Below are 23,317 nucleotides of genomic sequence, written 5' to 3' on the forward strand. Positions count from 1 at the left end.
GGCTAGAGATTTTTTTTTGTTGACATCGTCAGAAATTTATTCTCTACAAGTCTGGGCCGGATTAAACCATCTAGCGGGCCGCATCCGGCCCGCGGGCCGTATGTTTGACACCCCTGATCTAGTGACTTCTGCTTCACCTCAATGTGCATGGATGCTGACCGCAGATACTCAACAAGGGTGATAGGTAGAGCACCTTCTAGTCATTCTCAGAAGACTACTAAACAAACCAACTAACTAGTGCAACCATAACAAAAGAAAATAGCTGAAAAAAACACCACTAAAGACAGAGAATTTATTTTCAAGTTTATTGAAAAAATGGTTCTTTGAGAAGAAAAGAAAATGAAAAAAAGTGTGGATATCCACCTTTTGCATGTCATCATTTTAGTGTAAAATATCAAGTCCTATGAAGTTCTCAGCTCTACAGGAAAGCCCTTTTTTATTTTTGTTTTGCATTTTTGTTTTTCTTTTGTATTTTTTCAAGCTCACATCCATACAGTGTTTTTTTTAATCTGCTGCCAGACAGCACTACACTGCCTGATCCCAGCGACACGGAAGCTCACTCTGGAAGTTCACATAGCGCACACACACACACACATTAAAAAAGCAAATAGGATGCAAACAGTCACACAGACACATACTTGGCCATGTCTCCTTCACTCAACACAGAGGAATGTGCTGCACAAACAGGTGCAATAAAACCAGCCTTGGTCCTCCATGCGGTCATTTCTCTGAGCTACCAGAACAGGGAGCTGATTCTGAAACTACATTTTTATTTGTTTTCTTTGAGTGGATGTCTCACCATAAACGCATTTGCTTTTTCAGTCCCTGGGTTTAACCAATGACCTTGAACTGAAACTGAAAGGTGTGAAAAGGAGGATGCTGGCTTTATATGGTGTGAGGGGGTCACGAGAAACTACAGTACATGGTCAAAAGGAGAACTATATTGTGCTGAGTCTCTTCCACTAAAATGGGTGGGCGTGGGGGTGGATCTCTCTCACTGGTCGACCAGCCAAGCTGGCAGACAGATACTGCAACTCTGCAAGTGCCGTGACAGGCCATTAGGGAACCACTGGGGTTAAATTCACAGCGAGAGACAGCGTAGCCTGGGGCAGGACCATCTTTTAAAAAGAGCGATGCCCCGACTGACAGGCCCAGTTTCACTAGATCCCACTTCAGGCCCTCAACAGCCCTTAAATCATGATGAACCTTAAGTACTATGAGCAGTGAGGAGAAATGTGGAGGAAGTGTTACAGTACAGTATGAGTAAGGAGTGAAGATGGGTCACATCTGACGTAAACAATGGTGTTAAACAGCAGCATTTTAGGCAATATAGCCTCTAAAAGGGGCATCTCCAAAAATCTCAATTGCTGGCATTATGACAAATACACTCAATACAGGTGTTTTTGGCATGATCTTGAGAAAAAAATATACTGTTTCTAAGGCTTTTAGTCGATATCTGGCGCCCCCACCTGGCGGCTCACTGACCCGTGGTCTGTGAGAGTCAAAGTCAGTCAACTCCACACCGCCCCCTTGTGGCTCATATATACTCCAATGTACTTCACAGAGGTAAAAAAAATGAGCACCCTGAAACTCAAGTCAGAATCACAGTTGAATTCAATACAGAATGGCTACAACATGCAGTGCCACTGTAGCCTAAATAGAACTTCAACAACTGACCTCCATTGTAAAAAAAACCTACACTTATCTTAAACCATTTTAACCTGATACTGTCTCTATTGCTTACACAATTGCATTGCAACTGATACCAACAGCACTAACTGTGGATTCCATAATCATCCAAACACATTTTAAAAACAGCTCAGATGAATGTGAAGCTAATCATCTCAACGAGATACGGCATACATAGGATCTCTTCCAATTCCGTTAACACACACATGGAAGAACCACTATTTAAATGTTTCAGACTTTCCAAAGATTAAGGTTTCCTTTTTGAGAAAAAGGAAGCAACAGGACAGCAAGCATGCTAATGCAGTTTCAGTAGACAGTTGAGAGAGAGAAAGACGGAAGGGATGCGATTGCCAGCTTTTGACAGTATTTAGTGACCCAGAAGTTGTGTCACCTTGTTCCCTCTTCCAAACAAACACAAAACTGGCTTTATTTTTTTTTTGCATAATGTCATAGAGAGACCATGTCACTGTTTATTTATGAAACATGGTAAAACATGCTTCGTCTGACATAAGTGACTATTTACAGCATAAAAAAACAAAGTTTTTTTCATCAACATATACAACAGAAACTTGAGGCCCATCTAATGTTACGTACTTGGTTGATACTGTGTGGAACTATTCATGACAAGAAAATAAAAACCCTGTTTGCAAAACACAAAGGCAATGCACAGCCAGACAAAATTGGTTGTTGTCAGTCCCAGCCAAGGACCATGTGTCAGAATGCCACTTAGAACTAACTGTTCACCGGTGCCCATGTTTACACTTCACGGCTAGCATTGCTAACTGAAGCAGGTTAGCTTTCCAGAGCAAACACTGATCTTTCATGGCAAAAGGGCTTGGCTCTATCCAGGAACTCACAATCAGAGGGAACAAACCTGGCACTTGTGGACACCTGCATTGGCATGGAAATCCCAGAATGTTTTTTTTTTTTTTTTTTGAAAGGGGCAGTGAAAGTCGGAGAGAAGCTCAACTTGAGTAGTGCTCGTGAGGCGTAGCGCGATGAGATCGAGTCGTCACCTTTGTACTTTTGAGGTTCTGGACCCTAGAGACACTTTCCCCCGGCGGCCGTCGCCGCCCTTACCCGAGTCCCCCCGTGCGGGGCTGCTGCCCGCCTGCGGCCTGCCCGAGCGCTGCCGCTGCTTGCCCTTGGCCTCTGACTCCGAGTCGCTCAGTTCCAGGTCTGGGCAGTAGCCGTCGCTCTCCGCCCGCCTCTCCCCTGCTGGCTTGGCCCAGAGCCGCTCTTTCCCTGCGGACGACGACGAGCCCTTGCGGGAGGCCTTGTCCGAGCCCCTCAGGTCCTCGGTGGTCCGCACCAGGCTGACGGTGGCCTCCTTGAAGGACCTGCTGAAGTGCTCCATGGTGGATTTGTGGAAGGCCCCCTGCGCACCCCCTTTACCCCCCTTCCCTGCACCCCCCTCGTCCTGAGCGTCCTGCTCACTGGGCGTTTGACAGGACGTGTCCCTCTGGGCCACCGTACTGGGCTTCTCCATGAAGCCGTTGGACTTTGGCGCCGATGCCGCTGACGCTCGGCTCCTCTCCTGGTCCCCCTTACCCTTCCCCTTCCCGTGGCCGTGCAGGGCTGCGTGCAGTGCCAGCGGTTTGCCCGTAGGCTTGACGGGTAGCGTCGGGCCGCTGCTGGGCCCACCGTCCCGATGAGAGTGTGCCGCGGCGGCCATCAGGCCGTTGGCGCGCTCCTCTTTCCGTACCCGGCTGTGGTGGAGCTGGGGCTTCCCCTGGCCAATCCCGCCGCCGCCCCGGTTGTAGACATTGACGCTGTTGTCTGGGCACAGGGGTCCGTTCCCTGATTTGGAACAGCCTTTGCCGTTGCCTAGCGACAGCTTGGGCATCTTGAGCTTCAGTGTGATTCGGGGTGGAGGCCGGAACAGCAAGCTCTCCACTGGAATGGATACTGGAAGGCCTGAGGGCGAATAAATAAAACAGGGAAACAAGAATCCTATTCAGTCCAATTACCATGTCAACAGAAACATCCATGCAAAACACCAATGGTGTTACACCCACCTGTGTAAACTCAAAAATGTACCACCATTTTATCTATTTCTAGTTTCGCTTTAATATTTGTGGGCGTTATTAGTACAAGAGCTTGGTATAAAATGAAAGTTATCATCATGATTTACAATTTTACAGGAGGATTTTGTGCCCCATATGACTTGCCCCATAAGGCTTGCTTACAAGTTCACCATCAAACATTTGCCAACAATGACTAAACTGTACAGGTGTCAGGAGTGTTACCTGCAGACAGCTCCTGGTTGATGAGCTTGACGTGCAGGTTGAAAATCTGCTCCTGGGACTTGCTCTGGGACAGCTTTAGCTTCTCCCGCCGACTCACCATGTAGCACAGGTTCCTCACCTGGACAAAGCACACACACAAGCAAATGACACAGGCATCATATTAGGACTCTGCAAATCACACAGGCATATTAGGACACTACAAATGAATGAATGTTTTGGGTCAGTTCAAAGAAATTGATTTTTCATTTTTTTTAAATCAATTTAAAGAATTAAATTGATTTAAATTCTTTTTAATTCAAAACGTTTTGAATTACTTCATTTTTCTAACTTAAACTGAAGTCTCTGAATTTGTTACTATTACTACCGCAGGAGCAGTCTAGGGCTATGCTAAAGGGGGACTTTAATTTAGTGGCTGTTTTTGACATGTGACACAGATTAGACTTTCCTCTCGCCTTTCAGCTTGGCCCTGATGTATTTCATTCCGTGTGTAGACCTTATTGTGGGCATTACTCAGAATTATCTGCTCAGTCAACAGTGGTAAAATGCAGTAGTAATGATGCCATAAAATCTTAAGCTTAAAGGAGAATTCCGGTGTGATATTGACCTAAAGTGTGTTGAAACATGATACCGAGTGTGAACGTATGTCTCATAGCCCATCTCGGCTTGTCCCCTGCACTCCAAAATCTGGTGCTAGTTAGCCGATGCTACCCACAGCTTGTTCAATGGTGGTGCTTCGGCATCGGGCTAGCCGTGCAAATAAATCACTGTTTTACACCATTTACGAGGCTCAATGTATCTCCACACTTCATTGGTATACTACCGAAGGCCCTGACATTTAAAACGAGACATTGAGAACTTTGAAAAAGCACTGGTAGTTTACTTACAAGACGATTTATACAGACAGTATCTTCACGAAGTTTAGCGTTTGCAGCCATCTTGAATTTAGTCACGATAAGTCGAGCGACGAGTAAGAATGAACAGGTATGATAAGGGATCAGATTCCAAAAAGAATTCAGTGGAAATGCATGGATTGTAGTTGCTGCTACTGGAAGAAACTGGAATCCATGCATTTCCACTGAATTCTTTTTGGAATCTGATCCCTTATCATCCCTTATCTGTCTCGTTTTAAATGTCAGGGCCTTCGGTAGTATACCAATGAAGTGTGGAGATACATTGAGCCTCGTAAATGGTGTAAAACAGTGATTTATTTGCACGGCTAGCCCGATGCCGAAGCACCACCATTGAACAAGCTGTTGGTAGCAATGGCTAACTAGCACCAGATTTTGGAGTGCAGGGGACAAGCCGAGATGGGCTATGAGACATACGTTCACACTCGGTATCATGTTTCAACACACTTTAGGTCAATATCACACCGGAATTCTCCTTTAACTATGTAAAACGTTGAGCACTTTGTGCTTTTAGGAGCCTCGTATAAATGCTCATATAAATAGGAGGTGCATTGCAACGGTCTAGATGTTGCCTAGTCGCATCGATTCATAGAGAAACAACTGAATTTGAGCATCTGGAAGTGAAATAAATCATGTCTATGTTGTCTAATGGTGACTAAGGGAACGATTAGACAGGCCGCGGTTTTTGCAGTGATGTGTGACTTTTTTTATGCTGTTTCGTATTGGCAGTACGCTTTTTGCGCACTACTTATGCACACAGAGCGGCTCACGGTTTTTGCGCCTGCTGCATCTAGCGTTTTTGTGGAGGCGAAGTCCAAGTGGAAAAGTGGCTGCGTCTTTATGAAAACATACTGTAGTTCACCTCGTGTTTTATAAGCGGCAAAGCGCGTCCTGTCTGATCGCACCCTAAGGCTGCAGTCAGGCGCCAGGGCTTTATGCTGTGATGGAGAAAGCGAGCATCACTCACCCTCTCCAAGTCCTGCCTCAGGTGCATGAACATGCGCATGCGCGTGTGGATGCTGTCCTCCTGCGGCTGCAGGAGCTGGTTCTCCTCCTCCTCCTTAGGGGGCAATAGCGGCTTGTTGAAACTGCTCTTCCGCTTCAGCTTCCAGTACTGGAAGATGAAGTCCAGCAGCGCCGGCGCTAGGCCCAGCTCCTGGGCCAGCTCAACGGGCTGCACCATCGAGTAGAACTCCTCCTCCAGCTCCAGGAGCTTTTGGGCTCGCAGACCCACCTTCTCCGTCTCGGTGGGCGGCTTAGGCCGGGCCGGACACGGGCTAGGGTTCGGACTGGGGCTCAGGCCCGGCTCGCCGTCTTTGGGCTTGCTGTGCTTCAGGCAGTAGGACTTGAACTTGACCTCGTCGCCCTCGTCCAGGATGGTCTTCATCTCCAGGCTGTGCTCGAAGGCGCAGGTCACATGGAAAGGAATGGTGCAGTTCTTCACTGAGCACTGCAGAAAAGGGGAGAGAGAGAAGCAGCAAAAAATAGTCAGCTACAGTGGTAGCTCTACCAACACATTTCTCAAAGCAGCACGGTCACCCATCCCTACAAATCAAAAATTCTACATGGAACAATGTGAAAGGGAGAGAGAATCAGCTGTTTATGCTCAGCTATGGTGGTACCACATTAAGGGGTGTCCACTCAGTCACCACACTTCCCAAGACAGCACTGAGTAATAATGCCCCTTAGCACTGAAGCACAAATGTATTGTAGTAAATTTCACTACACACTTTTTCAGACGCTATTTTTTTTCTCGTCGCTATCCTCCCTGACCATTTTATCCTCCCTGACCATCGCTGGTGGTACCATGTGAACGGGCGTCCACTCCCGCACCACACAACTCCAAGCTACGCTCTGAATCAAAATCTCCCTTACGAGACAAAGGTCACCACACTCGGCCTCGAGTCCGCGTGAAGGCCAGCCTGAGCGCACTCAACCCTTGTGACAGCGCCCCTTCCCCAGCCCTGCTCACCTGTATGCAGGCTCCGGTTTTCAGCTTACACAGGCTGCATATAAGGGACCAGCGACTGGGAGGAATGTGAGAGACTTTGGTGATGGGCTCCATCCTTTCTGGACAAGCGATGCTCACCTATATGGAGACAAAATGACCAGATAGTTATACAACGATAGTAAGTCTACACACTAGACACTCACAGACTGAAAGGAGACTGCTTGTCAAATGGAGCCTGGCATCTAACTTTGGGTTCAATCACTTGCATGTGGCTGTGGGCTGCTGTGGGAACGCGCCAGCCGATATAGTAATAGGAACATGCTAAAACTAGGGCTGTCAAAATAACTGATTCATTTTGATTAATTCATTTGAGGAAAAAATAACTGACATTGAGGGAAGTGTTAATTTATTTTCATTGTGTCCCCTAGGTTATATCTGTGGCCTGAAATGCCTTGTATGTGAAAAAAAAAAAACTTCTTCCCGAAGCACTTTTGAATTTATACCTCAGCATATTAGGTCATATCATAGATTATTATGGCCATTATTTGAACAGTGAAAATAATAATAAGAGTTTTTGAACTTTAATGTCACTAATGCTGATTATTCAATGATTCATTTGAATTGAAATTAAAATACTTTCACAGCAAAAAATATATAAGAGATTAATTTAGATTAATTAATCACAAAGTATGTAATTCATTTGATACAATTTTTTTAATTGATTGACAGCCCTAGCTAAAACATGTTCTCCTATTTAATAACTAAACCAGAAGAAGAAATCTCTGGGATCCAGAGCGCGTAGCTAAAATGTGTATTAACTGAACCAAAAGATCATACCTCTGGGATCGAGACTGTGCAGCTAACGTGTGTATTAACGGAACCAAAATAAATACCTCTAGGGGCCAGAACGTGCAGTTAATGTGTGTATTAACGGAACCAAAAGAACATACCTCTGGGATCCAGAGCGCGCAGCTAACATGTGCCCACTTGGTTCCTGCTCGCGTGGCCTTCATGGCACCGCCCTTCTTGGGGCACAGTAGGCACTGGGGGTTGATGCCGAGTACGCAAGTCCTACACAGCCAGTTCCCATCAGGGACTTTCACAATCCCGTAGCAGGCCTGTGGGGAGGACAACTGACGTAAGGGACCTGGACAATATTTCCATGACAACCTTCACCAAACTATGACAAAAAATGAAGATCAGTATTACCCTGCCTTTTTACCGCCAATCTCAAACTTGAAATGACCATTTTATGATAAAAACACTATTATGATACTATTATATCATCCATTCCACTCCGTCCTATACTGCGATGCTTTGTCAGCTAAGAGTACACTCTGTGTAATAGCATTAACTAATCACACCCATGGGGACAGAAGAACAGAGGAACCCAACAATGAAAGCACAGGGGAAGAGCTAATAATTCCCTTGCCAGCTTCCCACCCTCACAGTGCAGTCCACAATACAAGTGGTGACAGACCTGGTGTACGCAGATGTTGCACTTGTCACAGAACACCATGTCGTTCCCCTCCTCGCTGTCGGGGGAGCGGCACACGTCGCAGATCACGTCCTCGTCGTACTCGATGCCCAGGCCCTCCTCCGTCTCGATGGCGTAGTTCATGTTCTCGTGGCATTGCCTCTCAAGGGCCTCCATGGTGCGCTCCATTGTCAGCTCATCCACGGGCATTTCCCCTGAGGGACAAGATTACACGCAACAATACAGTCAACACACACACAAAATATACACACACACACACACTAACAAACACACAGCCACACGTACAGACAAACACACACACATACAAAATACACACACACACTAACAAACACACAGCCACACATACAGACAAACAAACACACGTGCGCACACACACACACACACACACAATACAGTCAACACACACAAAATATACACACACACTAACAAACACACAGCCACACGTACAGACAAACACACACACACACAAAATATACACACACACTAACAAACACACAGCCACACATACAGACAAACAAACACGCGCGCAAACGCGCATACACACAAAATAAAGCTATACACAGGGCTACTCAATTCCCCTGAGAATTGCCCCCTGTATGAGGACACATCAATGTCAACAAATATAGACTAGTGCTTAAGATGGCTGTGCCAAACGTTTTAAATGTTCTGCTGTGCACATTTTGTCATGTCTCCACTGACTGAGGTCTGAAGATGTGACAGAAAACTTAAAATGGTCTATTTGTAAAAACTTCTGCAATGTCTTCAAAAAAAAAAGTGCTGCAATGTCTTCAAAAAAAAAAAAGTAGACACTTCAAGCGAAGTTTTGACTCACACATTAATCAGTGGCACTCTAGTTCAGGCTGTTTCTTTATTTACCTGATACTGCCATCGGAAAGAGGACGAGATGGGTCAATTAAGCTAGTATCAAAATCAGAGGCTGAGCCACTCCCAGTAAAACTGGACCTTGGACCAAGCTCCTGCCCTCACTAGAGCTTGAAATTGTGTTAAGCGCTTTATTGAACCTACTTACATACCGTTCACAATGTTTTAGTGGTCTGGTCTACAACTGTGGCTGTGTTCTTTGAAGTTTACTTTTAAGTCGAAGTTCACACCTCTGTCATAGGCATACAAGCCTTTTTTTAAGTCTTTCTTTGCAATTTTCTTATTTTTTTTTTTTATATTTTTGGGGCTTTTTATGCCTTTAATCAGACAGGACAGTGAAGAATGACAGGAAGTGAGTGGGAGAGAGCGTGGGGGTGGGATCAGGACAGGACCACCCAGGTCACCGGCATACGGTGCAGGTGCCCCAGCCAGTCGCGCTATGGCCGGGGCCTTTTTTTTGGTGCAAATTCTGGTAAAAATGTTTGAATGGAATCCAGGGAACAAGTATGAGCATCCTTCAGCTGAGCCAACTCCTACCAACTCTAATCTGACTGCTCAGCACAAACTCGCCCATCCCCAGATGGACCTCCCTCAGTGTTGCTCACCCATCAGAGCCAGCTCGGCGTTCAGCTCCCTGAGCCAGTACAGGTCCATGTCGTCCAAGTCGTAGCGGCACATGGCTTCGGCCAGCTCCTTGATGTTCACGTAGCCCGTCTCCGCGGTGTCCTGGCTCCAGCACTGGATGTACTTCCTGGGTCGGGAGTAGAGCAGCTCCTTTGACCTCTCTGCAATAGCCCTGGAGGTGGGGAAAAATGCATGCAAAGGGGATTCAAATAGGAAAGAAACAAAAACAAAACAACTACAACTCAAAACATTTGCATGTGTTTGAAATTTGTGACATGCTTGGTATGTTTTATTTTCAGAACAGCCGTTCAGTAGTCAACATGTTGTCAGACATCTGTTAGGCACATTCTAATGATAGAAATGCTCATTAAAATTATTTCCATTTAATAAACAATTTAACACCTCATAGAGCAGGCAAATGAATTGCAGCTAATTTACAACACTAATGGCCTTCTAGCAGGGAACCAGGAGAGAGAGAGTTATAAATCTTGTAACTTCTTTTCTCATTATTTACATTGGTTAAATTAAAATAAATATATTGCTTTGTTTTATATTATGGTCATGTCATCAATGAGAGAGAGAAAAGAAAAACAGAGTTGTAGATAGAAACACAAGATAGAGAGAGAGAGGACAGAGGACAGATTCAGAGAGAGAGGGGGGGATGGATGGAGAGCAAGGGGGAGAGAGAAGGACAGACAGGCAAAGAAAGAGAGAGAGAGAGAGAGACAAGAAAAAGACAGAGAGAAAGAGGGAGAGGTATAATGAGGGAGAGTTGGGGGGATGATGTTGGGTCTGGACAGAAAGAGAGAGAGAGAAAGAGAGAGAGAGAGAGAGAGAGAGAGAGAGAGAGAAAGAAAGAGAGAGAGGTAATGTGTTGTTCACACACCTGAGGGAGGGCTGGGGGATGGTGTCGGGGCTGGCGGGCACCTGCACCCCCTTCTCCCATTCCTGCCTCCATGTGTCGGCCAGCAGGTAGTAGTCCTCCGGCGTGACATGGTGCGAGTCCGGCAGCTTCATGGCACTGATCAGGTCTTTTCGGAACACCTGAGGGCACAGCAAGCCATACATTGAAGACAGGGTCCTCTCTTCTGGTGAATTCATTGATGTTTCAGCACTAAAGTCAGTCAAATTAAAATCCTGTCTTCCATGGTCCCCAGAGAGTTTTTTTGAGCACACACATTTAACCTATAGCTGCAGAACTGTGTGGATTAACTGGCCAAATTCACAAAATATCAGTGTGGGATTAGAATTGCGGCACTTTTAATGCAACTGAAATAAAATCTGAAACAGTACAAACAATTAAATAAAATCACTATTGGTGGTGGTGGTGGTGGGACTTTTTTTTGGTACATTTGGTATGGAGGTCGGGCTTACCTCTGCCGGTTTCTTAGGGTTGGAAGCGGGGGTTCCAGGTTTGCTTCCATACTTGTTGGAGGAAAAGGAGGTCGAAGGACCTGCATGTGCAAAATAAAAAAAGTTCAATGTATCTGTTTCCACCTTTACACATTAGGGACCAAGTTGGGCTTTCCAGGCGTCAACTACACATTTGTCAGTAACGCAACAAAACGACACTTTTGACAGATGTTACACAGAGCATGTAAGGCTGTACTCACTCTCATTGTCAGAGCTGTCACTGCTGCTTGAACACCTGAGGCGTTTCATCCTTTTGTATCCTTCAATACAGATTAAAAAAGCAAGATGGTTTATTAACTGAATGGATACTGCGCAGTCCTTTTAATGGCTGCTATAATGTTACAGTGCAAACAAAGGCTAAAAAACACATAAACAAATACACAAGTAAACAGATAGGGTTTGAGGAAGTAGGCACTTCAGTTACACATTGACTCACCATAAATTTGTGATCTACGCGCATGCTAGTGTGTTCCTCTGATGGGCTGGCTCTGTCCTCCTCTCATCCCTGCACACAGCATGGGGAGACAGTCAGTCAGACAAGGGGAAAGACCATACAGTGTGTGTGTCTGTGTGTGTGTGTGTGAGTGTGCGTGTGTGCATGTGTGAGTGTGTGAGTGAAAAAGAGAGAGTGCTGGTGTGTGTGAGTGAGTGAGAGAGATTTGACGTGTGTGTGTGTGTGTGTGTGTGAGAGAGAGAGAGAGATTTGACGTGTGTGTGTGTGTGTGTGTGTGTGAGAGAGAGAGAGAGAGAGCTCTAGGATTACATCGACCCTATCCCCGTGTCAATCTGACTCACGGCCAAGTTGGACCTTGCTGGGCTTCAGTCAAGTGCAAAATATATACTCAACTGAGGCTACCCACTGAGAAGGAAATAAACAGAGCTCACAAAGGGCTGTTCTGAATGAGGTTCTGTCCCACTGATACCACTGGAGACTTTTCCTCAAACCAGAGGACTTTTCCACAGGGTATAATTCAAATGAACTACAACTCCCAGCAGCCTCTGGGACTGTAACTGTTTTCATGAGAAGGAAGTGCTTCGTATAGCCCATGTGAGGTGAGAGGTGCAGTAAAAGAGGTGCATGGTATGGCAGCAGAGAGGCTATTAATGCATCAGTCACCGCCTCATACACCAGAACTGCACTCTCGCCTCTGCATTTTCTGAACATACGAATAAGACTCTATTAATATGACATAAGCATTAAGAAGCTGCAAACTTATGAAACCAATTATTTCGACAGCAGAGCAGTGGAAGTCTCTATCCTTTCTCTGTAGAAGAGGTGTGAACACCACCTACAACCACCCGTAAGCCTTTTTTTGGACCATATCTACCACAACTGAGCCAACAGTCACTACTACTATTAGTGAAGGCAACTCCCTGCTGTTACCTCTTCGCTAAAAATACTAAGGGACAGGAAACGCCATAAGACGACGGAAATGGAATCGGCCTGCAGTGAGAGCGAGAGAGACAGAGAGACTGTAACAGTCTCAGGGAGAAAAAGGGACCCATTAGTTAGTAACACTCCACTTCACGACCAAGAGCCACACAGGAATGCAGAGAATGTCGGCCACTCATGTCTACGGCAGGACTGCGTCACGCCAGGGAGAGAGACCTAAGGAAACCTTTGAGAGTCAGCGTATGTTTAAGCGCATAGGTAAGCATAACAGGTTTGGCAAAGCCTTCACTGAGCCTGTTACATAACCGTCTACTGCTTCCTCCAAGTGACCTGAACTACTTGACTAGAGACTGGTGTTGACGCTGGAGTTGGTGGTGGTGCTATGGCGTATTGGCGCGAATCGGACAACCGTCCTGCAGGCCAACCACATAGGAAACTGAGTGGTCAGATGTGAAACGCGCTGTGTCTGTGTGAGGCGGCAGGCCTCGGCTCCGATCTCGGCTAGAGGGCTTGCTCAGTTGGGGTCAGAGAGAGAATGTCAGGATGGCCCCAAGTTTAGAAGAGCTTTCTGCTCAGTACTGGTGCTGTGATCTCGAGATCCATCTACCACCATCAGCAGCTGGGTCGTGTTTTCACCATAGTTGAGACTGAAAACACACACACACACCAAGGGAGTATTCAAAGTAGGTGATATAGTGACAAACCTGGGTATGTTATCTCAGAGTAAATGGTAGACCTACTAAAAGAAGAGCCCTATGGCTTTGTTTGGCTAGGAAAATTAAGCCATAGCGCTTGCCCAGGAATACCCCCTGGCATCAGTGGGTTTACCAATACATTCTTATAACTATGCTATGATAGTAGCCTGGCAATCAAGATGACTGTTTCTGTCCTTATTTCTACCGACTATTTAAAACGGTCGGAGTTGATTAGAGAGCTATAGCAGATAATCCAAATTAAATAATGACTAAAAGTAAAGATTTTAAAATGCATTGGAAGTTTAAAGCATTTAAAATGCATTTAAAAACACATTTAATAACTCCATTGAGTCTTTCCCAGATAAAATTATGGTACATTTAAGAGGGAGAAAAAAGCGTGACTTTGAGATGGTCTTTTCCTTTTGTTTGTTCAAATCCTCACACATACCGCAGGCCTGGCTGTGTACACTGCTGAGGCCGCGCTGTGTTCAGTGTAGCGGGCGGGCAGACGGTGGGTCCAGGCCTCGTCTGTGACACAAACAGGCCTGCTCGTGACTCCACTCGAGCCCTGTGTAGCCGACATCTGCAGCTGACTGTTCAGCCACTCACACAGACACACGCACGTACACACAACCAACGACACACTGACAGACATGTATGCACTAATACCAATGTTACACAACCAAACACTCACACAGACACACACACACACAACCAGACACATACTAGGCCTGATTGTGCACCATGACGACCATCTAGGTTCTAATGGCAAAGTGTTTACGGGCCATCCTCCAGCCAAAGAACAAAAGGCACAGCCTAACACAACAATGGATGGTTAAAATACAGAGAGGGCATCCTTCTGCGTCTGTCTGTCCCTGCTTCCGCTGGGGCGAAACAAAGACCTCTCTATACAGAGATGGGCCACCCAGGTTAGGTGGGCTATTACTGGAACTTGTTTTTGCATGAGGCACACTCCTTCTGCAGTGCAAATGAAAATAAAAGCTCACACCAACTAGTCCAGAAGAATAAAGAAAACAAATATAATCTTTCCAGCAAATGAATGACCGTTTAGATTTTAGTGTAACTGTTTTGTTTTCCCTTATCCATAAGGATCACCAAGTTGTGCACATGGATGGTTTTTTTTCCCAGTTGTAAAAAGCCAGCATGTATATATTTGACTTGTAATGCAACCTGCAGAAAGTTGTTTTATGTTGTTTTAAAAGTTTAACACTAAAGATGGATCATTAGTGTAAATATTTCTAGAAATGATGCATGCATGAATGCATTCATGAGTAAATATTAGAATTTGAAGAGAGAGGGAGGGTCCATGTTCTAAAAAGAAAAATATTCATGTCAGCATGAAACATCTAAGACTTGGCAGCATTTCAGTGTCCTTCTGGTCTGTTTCCATTGATTAGACCCCACCCCATCCCCCTCCAACCCTGCCAGCGAATAAACACAATACCCAGCCCTGGCCACATCACCATCACCCCCACCACTCCAGCTTAGGGAATGTAGCTTTCCACAGCACAGGACAGGAGCTCTCCACTTCTGTCCGACTGCCTGTGGCTCTGTATTCCTGCTGGTAGGCTCTGCATGGTTTCATAGGGCCTTAGACCGTGTTGAATGAACTGCTGAGGTTACAAAGAGCAGATCAAAGCCACTGGCACAAGAGTTAAAAAGATGTGCTTTGGTATGGATGAGACAAGGTGGTCAGAGAAAAAAAAAAAACTTATTTGAAATCTGCCTCATTTAGTCCTGCATACTAAGTAGTCCTATTTGTTTGAGTTTGGAAACATGGCTTGCTCAAGGTGCTTACAGCAAAAAAGAGTAAAGTAAGTGGGACTAGTATTTGCCAGTGTCTGTAATGTGCCCCCGCACTGTCACCACAGAGGTCCACATGGGGGAAAGAGACGCTTTTGGGAGACATTCCAAAATTCCTCCTAAACTACTTCCGTTCCATCAACTTCATTACCATAGCACTTCATTGTAACGTTACAGCAGAGCCTAGACATTCTCTGGTTACAGCAAGCGCAAACGACTGACCAATCACTGTCCCTGTCGGTAGATCTTCACAATGTTATTATACTGTAAGTTTTGTCTATTTAACTAACGGACAAGTTACACAGCACAGTGAGTGCTGTAACAGGTTTTAATAGAAAGTTGCACTGTTGACTTGTATTAACATTAGGTACAGTTAAAGTCATTTATAGGGACAAAACATGCATGTCAGTGAGTTGTGTTAACTAAAGAACAGTTTGTCAGCTACCGTTAACGTTTACTGTTGCGTGATGCCTGCATCTTAGTGGAATTAGGATATTGAGGAGTCTAAAATGTGTAGCCTACTACAAAATAGTAGGCTTGGCTACACACCGTGGTATTCTTATGAACAGAGCCAAGGCAGCTATAAACCACATGTCCACCCAGATAACTAAACAGTTAGCATGCTAACTGTCCAGAAATATAGAGGATAAACTGCAGGTTACGAAAAATCTCTCATTGACACAGTTAACGTTATATCGGTCTCAGCTGGTGGCATAACCAAGCAATCCATTGACTACAAAATTGCAAGTGGCACATGGTCAATACAACGTGTCGGTATATCATGGCACCTCTACAAAGAATAACTTGGCTAGATGCTTAGGCCATTTTCTGGAAATGTCGTTCCCTTAGAAGATTTTCTGACGGCCTTGGCGCCAAACTCGAGCCGTAGATGACGAAGACACAGGCTTCGACTAGCCGAAATCAAACGAGGGCGCCACCACTAACGTTACTCGTGACAAATGTGCACTTCCTAAAAGATAATTTCAGGGCCAACCAACACAGATATTACAGCAATGAAATCGGCACGATCCAAATCGCTCAAGGAACGTTTCGCTTTGTCCTATTTTTATGATAAATCCCGAAATACCCCTCTATGCGCAAGAGGAAGCAGGCCTAGCTGCATGGATAAACCATCCAGGGCAAGCCATGGCATACTGAGCCCTGAAACACGAGCAGTATTGTTCATGTCACGACCTTACCGTAGATCCAAAATGAGCTGTTGGAGTTGATTACGAGCAGCACTGTCTTTCGGAAAGTTATGGACGAGCTGGGTCGCTGTGTATGATATAAATAGGAATATTTTTTAGTTGTTCTTTTCCAATTCCACACTGTCAATTTCCCAGAGCTGCAATCTCTTTTCCACCACGGCACAACAGCTCTATTGTACCGCCCGGGCCTCCGGGTCCTAGACTCCGCCTCTTGCAAACCGTTTTCCTAGCTATCCGCATAGCCGCTACGTTCTATATACGATTTCACTAAGCTGGCATCAAAACGGGGCCTACATTCCCTACATCTCATTCACCTGAGGAACGTAAACACAGTAGCCATATTTAAATAAATAAGAAATGCATTTTATATAGTATGAAGGTGTACATTAATGTAAATAATGTCACATTAGTCTCCAACAGTTTTTCACAAGAGTATATTGTAATATGATGTTATAATCAGCTCTATAAAATTGTTTAAACATAAATATGAAAACAGACATTCAGCAGTACAAAAAGCACATGGTTTAACCTGGTTTTGACACATGTACAAATGCTGCACTTTTTTTTTGGTCACAGGAAAGATCAGTGCACTCTTAACAATTCAGAAATTCACAGATTCAGAGACCAAGAGGGAAAAATCACTTTAGTGCAACTGTTTTTGTTTGTTTGTTTTAAGTTGTTTCATCATATTACAGCTATCAACATCAACAAAACGGTAAAGATGAGTTTTGGACGTACTGGACATTGTAAATACAAAATAAGACATTTACAAAGACTGAAAAAGTAAGAGGCAAAACGTCTCAGACACAGCGCAGTACAATATTCAAGACATCTTGGTTAAATAACCACTCTCCATTATCAACAGCTACATCTCAATATATACATCTCAATCAACTATAGAAAAATCTTAGAAAATGTGTCATTAATGTAAAATCCATATATTGTTTACTAACATTTGTCTGTTGTCTCCTACTTCAGCACTATTAAATAAATACCTAGAGACAATTATGGGGGGGGGGGGGGGGGGGAATCACATTCAATATAACAAAATAACTAAAATCAGATTGTCTTGTGTGCTTGTCTCTGTTTGCCATCAAAGAAAATGCAGTGATACCACAGTGAATCACATACAGCATGGTATGAAGTCAACACACATAGAGTGACATACATTCAATACATAGTCTCATCTGCAAAGGTAAATAGTGGTTTTGACAAGACATAAGTGATTGTTGAAAAATTAAGTTGACTGTCTACAACTCAATTCACAATACTGCCAGTAAAAAGAGGACGGTTACGAAACAAATGATCATTAAAAAAAAACCTACATCCATGTGCTGTGTTATTTTGTCCGTGTCTCACAATCCCATTTGCATGTCTGCAAAGTTGAAAAAGTTGTCCACATCTCGGCAGGATGTATCCTTGTCTTCAGAGACAAACACCTTAGCAAACAAAACAAAAAGAAAACAGTTCACTACAACTTTAGTATCTTTAGAGGAATAAAACCACGATAAAGGCAAATACATAAGGCGTTTTCGAGAATTACCTTGGAACCATTGAAGACATCATTGGCAATGTTACGGCAGGTCTCCACCACACCATCTCCGTTAAACTCCAGAGCAACAACTGCACCTATATAGTCACATATCAGAAAGTTAGCACAGTCTATACAAGATTTCACAGCGATGGGATGTTGATTTAACAGTGCTAATTGCTGTTATAACCTTGATGTCTTGATGTAAAAACACCTCCCATGAGTTGCAGTGCATTTACTGAAACATGCTGGTCTTACCCTTGGCAACCCACTCTAGCAGTCCCTCAGAGTGATCTCCAAACACTCGGCTTACATCCTCAGGGCGCATGGACACTTCTTTGGTTTGTACCAGCACAAAGCCCTTTCCAGTTGCCTGCGCAAACATGGACACATACAACACTGACTTATTGAGAAATCGTTGTTTCTTCATGTTTCTTTTCTAAATCATCTGAGGAATAATATTGTTGGTAAGACAGAATACTCTCAGTCACACAAACACACACACACAGTTTCTTGCATAGCAACTCTAATACGCATCTAATGCTAGGTCTGACCCTACATTCTCTCAGGTAATTAGTTAAGGCTGAAACCTCTACACATGTGCAACTGTATAAGTTCAGCAAGTTACATCCACCTGTATTATCTAGGGGTGGAAACTATCCACAAACACACACCACCAGATGGATAACTGCTGCCACAAGGCACCTGCTATAAGAAAACTAAGCTGCTTCCAGCCTACAAGGTAGTTACTACACACAGCTTTCAGAGCCAAACTACTTAGTCTGTACAACATGTATTACTACAGAATTTCAGAAGTCACACCCCATCCGCCATGGCATTAGTCACAGATTTGCCTCTTTAAACTTACGGCAAATGGAAATGTAAAACATTTCAAAATGTCTGTGGGTGTGAGTGAGGCAAAAGGAAGTCAGTGCTGTGAGTTCCTATTCTGGAAGGAGAAGCTTGCTATGAACAGTAGTTTCAATTTCACCAATTCTTACGTAAATAACGTGTTAAAAGTTGTCTGGAGAGGATTTTGTGGTAAGCGTTACATCACACAGACTACAGCTAGACTAATACATTCAACACCAAGTAGTAGTGGCAAATACTAAATCAAACATGATATCCGCCGCTAAGTAAAAAAAAAAAAACTGTTTTAGTGAACAGATTATTTATAGCCTAATCCCTGCCTAAGACTAGATAGCCCAAGAAAGATAAACTCATGCAAACAAAACATTGTATTGAAGACTGGCTCAGTTGCTTTTCTTGATGCATCATCTACCTCAGATAAAATCACCATCCCGGCATTGTACACTAGGTGCTGATCTCCTATGTAACTCTTCTGTGATGAAGAGAATGCAATTGGCCTTACATACATTTCTTCAAAATAACATCCAGTCATCACTTAAAACCGGGATGAGTATTATCTCTGTATTCAATCATCGTATCATCGTAAAAAAACAACAACAAAACAATAACACACCTCATCAATGAGTTTTCGTGCATTGGCAGTGGTGTAGTCTCCAGCGAAGAAGACAAAAAGACAAGACTCATCACTGCCCTTGCGCCTGCCTCCTTTGGTTAGTGGGACAATGCTCCGCCCTACTTCAGTAGAGATTCGAATGGACTTAAACTCGGATTCTGAGTCTGGCAGGGGAACATGGTCCAGGACAGCTACATCCTCTGACAACAGGCTCCAGTTGGTTTCCCCAGAAACTGGGGTGAAATCATGGATGTTGCTCCAGTTATTATTAAAGATGCTCAGGCCTGCATCTTTGAAGTGGAAGGCCAGATCGGGATAGTAGTACTGGTAGCAGGCAAATTTCATTCCTGTGGAGGACTCTATGATCGGCTGTGTGGCACAACACAGAAACACGTCCATCTTCTTGCAGTCTCGAGTACGGAACTGCTGGCATGCGACTACGCACTTAATGTCTTTGCAGTCTCTGAAAAACACACTGCCCTTCACTGGTCCAAGCATTATCCTGCAGTTCACACAGTCATCAATTGTGATGGTGGCCGAGTGGTCGAACACGTAGATGTTGCAGTTTTCACATTCTTGGATGACAAACTGTTGCCCATTCAGCTTGCCTGGCAAGCGGCCCACTGTGACATCCTTGAGGCCAGTCAGCATGAAATCTTTAGGATCAACCTGAATTAGTCAAAATGAAAATAAATATCAATTAGAGCATGCAGTACTGACTGATGTAGGATAGTGCTGTTCAACAAAGGGCTTGTGCTTAGAATACAGGGGTTGGTTAAAATGCTGTCTAACAGACAACGTCCGATCTCAGTGTCTTCAGGTCTACACACAAATATAATGCTCCAAATAAGGCTGGGCATAGCAACGACATTGTCTCATCTACCCCCACCCCTCTTCATTCTTAAAACCTTCCGAGTTTCAGGAAACAGCTCCTGTACAATCCAAAAGGCTTGTTTTCTGTTGACTAGTTCTACTGGACATTATGGGGTACTGGTTTGATTATCATCAATTGACAATTGCATAGCATGCTGTCACGTAAACTGTACGTGCAGTGCACTGTCTTTAAGCCGATAATAAGCTCTATGTAACAGTAGCCCACTGTAACATGCAGCGATCTGGCATGCTTGGTAAAAATATTAACTATCGAAGATTACTTCGATTGAATAGCTAAAAAGCTTATCGACATACGAGCTTACGTCCTGGTCCTGCACCAACACTAGCAGTTCCTTAAAATACGCTAATTTCTTAATCGAGGCTGGCAACTTTCACGAAGTCTTGCAGGGGAGGTTGCTAGCTAAATTTTCTGAGTGGACTTTCAATAATAGGATGTCAGAGCGACCGTACTGGAGATTGTATCTACTATCCCAATATTTGATGAGTATCAAATATATGAGAAACCATGATTTGTATGAACGAACGAACAAACAAACAGAGAGACGCGTTTACAGTACCTTTGGTCGTTTATCCCAGCTATATTGTTTTGGTGCCTCTTCTGTATTGTTGGTACTTAAAGCAGTGTCATTAACCTCGGTGCTAGTCGCAGTAATATTGGTTGCGTCCTCTTCTATATTCGTCAGAGCAGGCTCCTTATCAGGAGATTTTCTCCTAGATTTTTTAGAGAAGAAGCACCCCATTTCAACGACCAGTCAGCTACCTGTTACTGGCAAAAATAATGTAATATCCAAATGTGTAGCTCTTGCAAATAATGTTTTTCCTCGAGAAATATTTGGGTTAACCTGAGGCCTCAAAACATTCTCCGACTGCAATAGGTTGCTGTCGAGTTTAGCCAGGCGTTAGTTAATCACGCACTCTACATAAGAGCTTCCCGTTTCCTTAATGTTAGACAGCCAATCAATGGCTTGCACTTCGTTACTTGGGAACAGCGAATCACAACAAAGGCATAGGTCTGTAAAGGGGGGCTACGTGAGTCAACAGGAGCGAATGAAAATAGTAGTGTGGGCTCAGAAGTGGCAAGGGCGTCGCCATAATGATGTTTGGCTTATCTGTTTCTGTAGCCTATAATTTATCAGCCTGGGATAGCCTGCATGGATCAGATATAAATCTCCAGGTGTTAACATATATGGTTTATTGAAATATGTATGGATATTGATGTTTCTTTTTGCAGATTTTGTTTCTCATTTTATTTCACCAGGTGTGGAAGGGGCAATCCTGAATCCTTATGGAACATTGAAGGCTACATAAAATATTCTATAAATAGTAGCCAAGGTCCATCATGGTGTTGTAACAGCGGATGTCACGGAGGACAGCTTGCTGTGTAGCTTAGGCCTATAACGTAAGCTAGTCCTTTAGGCTAATTCTTTGCTAATTATAGGGCTTGTCCTAATTATAACCTAACACTGAAATAAGTGATATGATATATAATTTGTTAGTCTACTTAGGACAACTATTTATGAAGATAACATTTGACACAAAAGTACATTTGTTTTGTTAGTAGGCCAAGAATGAGCCCAGCAATTATTCTTAGTGAACTGTGGTCACCCTAAATTTGTTCAATTTTAAATTGCCTTCTATATTTTTGTATTTGCACACAGGTTTCTCTGGCTGTTCATGCAAGCACACCATCAGAAGCTCTCCATTCCAGACATAGCAAGACGCAGGATGTCATGCAGCTCCTAAAACCACATCCAACCAAAGTATGCATAGGCTATCATTCAGAAACTGTAATTATACACTAAAGGAATTACTCAGACAATACACATAACCATTGGAACAACACAAGAGAAACTCATGAATGGAAAATACATTTTTTTTGTATCACATCCAACAAGAACTTGGCCCTTACACTCAGGTTTTGATAGTGAGAGCTAACGGAAGTAGGTAAACCAGGCTTTCAACATTTTTTTACAATAGTTTCGACAACTCAGAGGTCACTGAATATGCATATGATTTTCTGTTTTGTATGTGCCTTTGTGTAACTCCATGGCAGGTCTGCACATCATGCCAATACTTAGAAGCCATACAATGTTCTAACATTATTTTTGAGTAGGCTACAACATCACAAATTGTGTATGACATTTTTAGCTATTATTTTCTGATTAATGACTAACTTGGATCTTGAGCTACACCTGATCACACAAAGACCAGGTTTAGCTGATGCTACAAAGTATGTATATTGAAAGTTTACAATTACAATCAATTTATATTGATTAATGCCCCAAAATTTTTAATTTTTGGATGAAATAAAAAGGAATTTTGGATATAATTTAGGTACCTCTTTCCATGTACACTATTTGTTTGGTATCAGAAGTAAGCTAGTTTGGAAATAATTTTCCTGATTTTGACACTAGGTGGTGTTATAGGCCTAACCTTCACCATGGTATCTTGTTAGTCTGGTATTCCAGCCTTTGTTGCAGTCATGACAAATGCAGACTCTGAGAAATATACCCATGCATCTGAACTCCCACACCCCTTATCACACTTATCTAGACTGCATTATATGTAAGCTACCCTATATATTTCCCAGATATTTAATAGGACTTAATGAAGATTTATGAAGATCTATCTATAATGAAAATCTATCTGAGAAGAGAAATATTGTAGGGGCTTTTCTGTCTCATCAGTCCTTGATTTGGCATCAACTCAGTGAATTCACAAATAAGCAAACAAACAAAAAATAACAAAACAAAAAAGTAATGCGTGGGAAGATACAATGGGTGTCCTCAGTCGGTGTAGGTTTTTGAACATTCTAAGTTCCGCAACAATTGAAGGTTCTAAAATTCTATGTTGAATTCAATGAACCCAGATATTCTTTAGAACGTTCATTTCTCAACATTCCCATCACACCGGTGTGACGGTACTCCTTTAAGGGTTAACATTAGCTCCTGTAAAGGCAAAATCTCTGCGCTTAGAGCTCACGATGCAGCAGTGCTCTGCAGCAGTGGGAGATTGATTGCAGGCTCACAATAGTTGGGGTGCAATTTGGTGAGGGCCGACTTTGTGTTCTGAGGG

The 23,317-nt window shown here is 43.6% G+C and overlaps 2 protein-coding genes across 2 annotated transcripts; both read right to left on the reverse strand.

The window, feature by feature from the left end:
- Positions 1 to 483: 483 nt before the first annotated feature.
- Positions 484 to 16,639, reverse strand: jade3 (jade family PHD finger 3). Its single transcript, XM_076278552.1, has 12 exons — positions 16,326 to 16,639; positions 11,651 to 11,719; positions 11,415 to 11,474; positions 11,176 to 11,255; positions 10,688 to 10,845; positions 9,783 to 9,973; positions 8,278 to 8,489; positions 7,748 to 7,915; positions 6,819 to 6,935; positions 5,814 to 6,296; positions 3,939 to 4,056; positions 484 to 3,606 (listed from the first exon to the last, which is right to left on the reverse strand). The coding sequence occupies exons 3-12, from the start codon at positions 11,461 to 11,463 to the stop codon at positions 2,702 to 2,704; spliced, it is 2,481 nt and encodes an 826-aa protein (XP_076134667.1). The 5' UTR covers positions 11,464 to 11,474; positions 11,651 to 11,719; positions 16,326 to 16,639; the 3' UTR covers positions 484 to 2,701.
- A 708-nt stretch (positions 16,640 to 17,347) lies between these two features.
- rp2 (RP2 activator of ARL3 GTPase) lies at positions 17,348 to 21,172 on the reverse strand. Its single transcript, XM_076278553.1, has 5 exons — positions 20,800 to 21,172; positions 19,349 to 20,017; positions 18,124 to 18,238; positions 17,878 to 17,963; positions 17,348 to 17,773 (listed from the first exon to the last, which is right to left on the reverse strand). The coding sequence occupies exons 1-5, from the start codon at positions 20,980 to 20,982 to the stop codon at positions 17,690 to 17,692; spliced, it is 1,137 nt and encodes a 378-aa protein (XP_076134668.1). The 5' UTR covers positions 20,983 to 21,172; the 3' UTR covers positions 17,348 to 17,689.
- Between the last annotated feature and the right edge of the window lie 2,145 nt (positions 21,173 to 23,317).

Source organism: Alosa pseudoharengus, unplaced genomic scaffold (assembly GCF_046254945.1).
Source record: "Alosa pseudoharengus isolate Yale_2024_CS ecotype anadromous, Long Island Sound unplaced genomic scaffold, YU_APseudo_1.1 YU_APseudo_1.1_scf_11, whole genome shotgun sequence".
NCBI lineage: Eukaryota > Metazoa > Chordata > Actinopteri > Clupeiformes > Clupeidae > Alosa > Alosa pseudoharengus.